The sequence below is a fragment of the Corythoichthys intestinalis genome, chromosome 12 (assembly GCF_030265065.1).
Source record: "Corythoichthys intestinalis isolate RoL2023-P3 chromosome 12, ASM3026506v1, whole genome shotgun sequence".
Classification (NCBI taxonomy): domain Eukaryota; kingdom Metazoa; phylum Chordata; class Actinopteri; order Syngnathiformes; family Syngnathidae; genus Corythoichthys; species Corythoichthys intestinalis.
The window spans coordinates 21,955,228-21,961,320 of record NC_080406.1 but is presented as its reverse complement, the minus strand read 5'-3'; the positions used below and the strand labels follow the sequence as shown (position 1 = coordinate 21,961,320).

At 39.6% G+C, this 6,093-nt stretch overlaps 1 protein-coding gene across 3 annotated transcripts in view; it reads left to right on the top strand.

Moving 5' to 3' along the window:
* The first annotated feature begins 1,601 nt into the window (after window positions 1–1,601).
* The window catches only part of LOC130927537 (WD repeat, SAM and U-box domain-containing protein 1-like), a 31,953-nt gene continuing 27,461 nt past the window's right edge, over window positions 1,602–6,093 (top strand). Inside the window, exons 1-3 of one of the 3 annotated variants that reach the window (XM_057853453.1) lie at window positions 1,602–1,664; window positions 1,739–1,821; window positions 1,916–2,137. In XM_057853453.1, the coding sequence (XP_057709436.1) occupies window positions 1,662–1,664; window positions 1,739–1,821; window positions 1,916–2,137 (308 nt within the window). In that variant the 5' untranslated portion in view covers window positions 1,602–1,661. Of the gene's footprint in view, window positions 1,665–1,738; window positions 2,138–6,093 lie in introns of all 3 variants that reach the window. The other 2 variants (XM_057853450.1, XM_057853452.1) reach the window with 2 other exon arrangements.

Genomic DNA, 6,093 nt, shown 5'->3' with positions numbered 1-6,093 from the left:
AACAGTGAAACATTGACATTTTTGTTTATGGATGTGCCATGTTTCAAAACCTCATAGAAAATTACATCACCATAACACGGAAATCAAGCAAATCAGTGCAGCGCAGTGGCTCCGCCCAGGGGATACAGTTTTTGACTGGGGTAACTACACTGGCACGACACCGGTGGGCGTACCATATTTAATGGATGACGATCTTGGCGAAAAGTATAGCCGAAGCAACCTGATTTGGAATTCCCCTCGAGAATGATGGGAAAACAAAAAAACGCTCATTTTCAACTTATTATTATAAATATTCTTGTAATTTAATTTTATTGCTGACACTGCGTTTCGGGGTCATCAACATATTGTGCTCCCCTGCCCCAAAAGTCAAACTCTGCCTATGTTGAAAAGGGTAATATAATGTAGTCCAGGGGTGTCCAAACTTTTTGCAAAGGGGTCCAGATTTGGTGTGGTAAAAATGTGGGGGGCCGACCTTGGCTGACGTTCTTTACGTAGAACACTATATTTAAGCAAATTTTAGCAAGCCATTCCTTGTGTCACATTTGCTTTATTATTTTTTTTAATTATTTAAATTAATAATTTTAACAATCTCGCAGCTAGCCTTTGTGGCGTTCTCCTTCGACTCTCGGGCTTTTGTGAATACTGCTGCTGTAAAATTAAACTAGCTTCAAGTTGCTTCAATTTCTCGCAACGTATCATCCCTGTAATCTTGTCGTACATGTCAGTGTGTCTTGTTTGGTAATATCGCCTCAAATTGAACTCTTTAAAAACAGTGAGTGTCTCTGCAAATGAGGCAGGCACAGTTGTTGCATATTTTAGTGAAGAAATAGTCCAATTTCCACCTATCCTTGAAGCGTCGGCCGTCGCAGTCAACTTTTTTGTTGTTGATTGTTCCTATTTTAGAAAATTGGGAGTTAAGAGTCACACGGGGTAATGTTGCTTAGAGTGCTGTTGCCTTTTAGTGGGTAAATGAGGAGCAGCATTTAGTGTCTAAGCTACTTCATATGCTGGTAGCAGTACTGCTGACCAATTTATTAAGTCTCTGTGCGGACCAGACGTTATTGATTTTATGACAGAGGCTGGTGGCCGGATGACATTTGACCAAGGGCCGCATTTGGCCCCCGGGCCGGACTTTGGACATGTCTGATGTTGTCTTTCATTATTATCATATGAGGCAACCCACTTGCAGAACATCAGAGGCAAAACCAGATATTTCTTAAAATGTAACTCAAGAAATTATTTGAAAAGTCGTTCCCAGAAAAATTAACGTGATTGGCGCTTCAGTATGTCAACAATGTTAATGTACTAGTAAACTTCACACATAAATGTTGTGAAGACCAACACAAACAATTGACTACTATGTGGCGCCCTCTTGTGTATACTAAAAAAAAGAAGCTTTTTAGTCATTAAGGCCACGCTTTAGTAATGTCATTTTTTTCTTTCTAATGATGAACATTAGAAATCAGTCTGCTGTTTTATTTGCAATTTTACTTTTTGTCTATTGTTTGTTTCCGATCATTGGATGTCCCCGAAGGTGCTGTGGCACACCTGATCGGAATCATCATTATGTCATTATTATGTGGACTCTAAACATTGCACTAGGCGTGGTTTTGGATCGTTTTGTAATTCGGGTCAGGTGACTGATAACGCTGTCCGACTTTATGGTGAGTTCACTGTGACAAACTCTCTTCTCAAATAGAGGAAGAAGGACAGTTCCCACTTGTTTGTCTGTTTCCAGTATGGTGTCATTAATCGGAAGCCTCCAACATCATACCGACGAGGTGATTTGCTGCGCTTTCTCCGCCTCCCAGTTGGCCACAGGTTCGGGCGACAAGAGCCTGCGACTGTACAATGTAGCCGACCTCTCCGAGCTTCCTTGCTCTCCCCTTTCGGGTCACGGCTACGGTGTGCGCAGCTGCTGCTTCACTCCTAGCGGGGACTACCTGCTCAGCTGCTCCGCTGACGGCTCCGTGCTGGTGTGGAGCTCCAAGTCCGGTGAGGTGGAGTCGGAGTTGCGCCACCCTGAACGCAGCCCCCTCAGAGTGTGTGCGATCGCCCCCGATGCCTCCCTCCTCATGGCAGGGGCCAGTGATGGGACACTGGCCCTTTGGGACTTTCCTTCCCGGACGTTAATCAGGTATAGTGAATATGGGGAACTGCGGACCTGACGTTACGATACTTAAGTCTCACGATAACGATTACCTCTCACAATATGATGATAGAAGTATTGATACATGCAGAGGCGTAGCAAGGGTCCCCGGGGGCCCCAGGCAACATGCAACATGGGGCGCCGAGCGTGTGCAAGTAAGGGGGACAGTTGGACTTTGAGCAATAGCATATTTAATAAAAGTATAATAACTAGAGCTGTCAAACGATTGAAAAATTTTAATCGAGTTAATCACAGTTTAAAATTTAGTCGTAATTGATCGCAATTCAAACCTTCTCTAAAATACGCCATATTTTTCTGTAAATTATTGTTGGAATGGAAAGATATATGACAAGACGGATATATACATTCAACATACTGTACATAAGTACTGTATTTGTTTATTATAACAATAAATCCACAAGATGGCATTAACATCATTAACATTCTCTCTGTGAAAGTTATATTAATTTTATATTAAAACCCCTCTGGATGTTTTCGTTTTAATAAAATTAGTAAAATTTTTAATCCAAAAAAAACTAATAGCTCGCCATTGTGGAAGATAGTGACTGAAATACACCACAAGGTGTCAAGGGCGAGTTTTACATTAATTAGAGCAGGGATGTCCAAACTTTTTGCAAAGGGGGCCAGATTCTGTGTGGTAACAATGTGGGGGGCCGACCTTGGCTGACGAACAAATATATTTAAGCAAATTTTAGCAAGCTATTCTGGGTGTTACATTTGCTTTATTATTATTTTTTTAATTATTAATTTCAACAATCTCACAACTAGCCTTTGTGACGTTCTCTTTCGACTCTCGGGCTCTTGCAAAATTCTGCTGTTGTGAAGTTAAACTGGCTTCAAGTTTCTTCAATTTCTCGTTGCGTATTTTCCTTGTAAACTTGTAGTACATGTCACCGTGTCTTGTTTGGTAATATCGCCTCACGTTAACACTTTAAAAACAGCGACTGCCTCTTAGCAAATGAGGCAGACACATTTGTTGAGTATTTTAGTGAAGGAATAGTCTAATTTCCACCTATCGTAGCGTCGGCCGTCACAGTCAACTTTTTTTGTTTGTTTTTTTTTTGTTGTTGATTGTCGCCATTTTAGGAAATTGGAAGTAAAGGGTTACACAGGGTGATGTTGCTCAGAGTGCTGCTGCCTTTTAGTGGGTAAATGAGGGGCAGCATTTAGTGTGTAAGCTACGTCATATGCTGGTAGCAGTCCTGCTGACCAATTTATCAGTCTGTGTGCGGGCCAGACGTTATTGATTTTATGACAGAGGCTGGGGGCCGGATGAAATTTGACCACGGGCCGCATTTGGCCCCCGGGCCGGACTTTGGACATGTCTGAATTAGAGATATATATATATATGTTTTTCTGGTGCGTTTTACCCCTCGACTGATGCTGTAGTTTCTGGGTTCATTGTACCTTATGTACATTTAAGTGTTGACTTCACAATGTACGAGACCTCTGATAGTTTGTATATTGTGACTAAATATTGCCATCTGGTGTATTTGTTGAGATAAACGAAATGTTTGAATAGAGTTTGACCAAAATCTGAGTAAGTTTTATGTGTATTTTGCATAGTTATTTTGCTTGGGAATGCCAGTTCTCTTTGCATTGAAGCGCTTAGGATAGGATATAGGATAGGAATATTATTTTTGTTGTGCTTTCAGTAAATGATACTGTAGCAACTTAACTGTTCCGCCCAAATGCATGATGGGAAGTTGGGCAACCATGACTGTCAGTGGTGGCTGCAAATATTATATTTTCTCTGCGTTGTGTTCAATACAGGATGTCAATAAAAACATCGCCTGTCACTCTACCCCACGTTCCTCGCCACAATAGTTATAATTGTTGTGGAAGAGATGCCAAAGCTTATGCCAATAAGTAGCGCGGCCCCAATGAATGCCTGAGTCCACTCCTCTCGCTTGTCTCTGCCTCTTAGCTCTCAATATACATAAAACGGCGCCATTGTAGTCTGTTTGGGGCAATGTATGAGTGGGTCGTCCCGCACATGAGTTAAATACGTTAAATATTTTAATGTGATTAATTTAAAAAATTAATTACCGCCTCTTAACGTGATAAGTTTGACAGCCCTAATAATAACGCCTCGGTCTTTTAAAAAATTTTTAAAATTTGTTTTACTCTGGGAACACCCGTTTACAGACGTCGCGCAACTGCTTTTGTTTGAACCTAGCCATAAAAAGAAGGTAAGTAATTATTTTTATTATTCGAAATGGTCCCCCCCGTGCATTGACTTTCCTATACCTGATTTTAAAATTAAGAGTTTTCCAGTAAAATATTGTCTATACAAGTTGTAAAGTAATAAAACAAACAACAAAAATGAATGATATGAAAAAATATTTTTATATTGGGTCAAAATTATTTTTTTGAACAGATCATGTGACTAGCACGTTTGACGGTTATTTGCTTTGAGGCAAGATTGTTCTGCCAAATTTTGCATCTTTATATTTTGCTCCGATAGCTGTTGTGGTGGTCAATAAGCCCTTTTTTACATTCAGTTGGACTCTCAATGTTATCCACAGGTGCTAAATAAACATGTAACATCATAAGCATACATGTTCAACACGAATATGGCGAAAATTAATCCTTAATGACACGGTGAAGATGTAAACAGTGAGAGAGTGGCGTGCAGTTGTTGTGTGCAGCTAACTGGCAGTATGTGTCTAAGGAGAACTTTTCTACATGTCAGTCCATGAGTAAACGTAAGTAAATATTCCTTTATTCAAAGAAAGTTTGTAGTGTTTCTTTTGTAACAGCTGTATTCGCGGACATTTTAACGCAAAGTTGTAATTTCTGATGGAGTGAAATATTTGACAGAACACCGTCGGGCATAACATATTCAATGGATGACGATCTTGGTGAAAAGTATAGCTGTCCTAAGCAGCCTGATTCTGAATTCCCCTCAAAAATGTTGGTAAACAAAAAAATGCTAATTTTCAACTTGTTTTTATAAATATTCTTCGAAGTTAATTTTATTGCTGACACTGCGTTTCGGGGTCATCAACATGTTGTGGACTCCCTACCCTTAAAGTCACTCTCCGCCTATGCCATTGACGGTGATAGACCTCTTTAATCCATTTCAACTGAGAGGGTTGGCAACGATCGTCCGATGAGTTAAAGAGAATAACAAGATATTTCTGAATTGAAAAGTGTACTTTAAAAAAAAAAAAAAAAAATTTAACATTTTCGCAGTAGACCTGTCAAAATTGTCTACCTCAAATATTTCAGTGTAACATTTCTATAAATAAATACACCAACACTATACTGTTGCAAATTCTTGTAAACAAATGATTGTCTCAACATCAGTGTTTTAATCATAGGCGGAGTTTGACTTTTGGGGGGTAGGGGGGGGCACAACATGTTGATGAAAATGAGCGTTTTTTTTTTTTTTTTTTTTTTGTGTGTGTTTTTTTCTAAATCAGGCTGCTTAGGACAGCTATGCTTTTGGCCAAGATCGTCATCCATTGAATATGGTAAGTACGGTGGTGGCTCTGTTGTACAATTAACGTCTTTAGTGGGGCAAATTGAAATTCTGCTCACCATTTTGGCGGTGCTCTCCTGTGTTTCATGGTCCACATCTTCAATCCTTGGTTCTCCCTGAGTAGTTGTTGTCGCTTTTGAAAGCTTAGGTTTGAAAAAATTACGTATATCAATCTTGCCTCTTCTGTCCTCCAGTGGTTTCGGCTAAGCGAAGCAAATGACTGTCTCCAAGGTGCTAGTCACATGATCTGTTCGAAAAATAGTTTTGACCCATTATAAAAATATATTTATTTGTTATTTTTATTTGTATTTTTATTACTTTACAACTTTTATAGACATTTTACCGGCAAAGTCTTAATTTTAAATTCTTATATAGGAAAGTCAATTAAATGCAATGACATTTTCGGCCAGTTGGGGTGGAGGGGGCTATGCCCCCC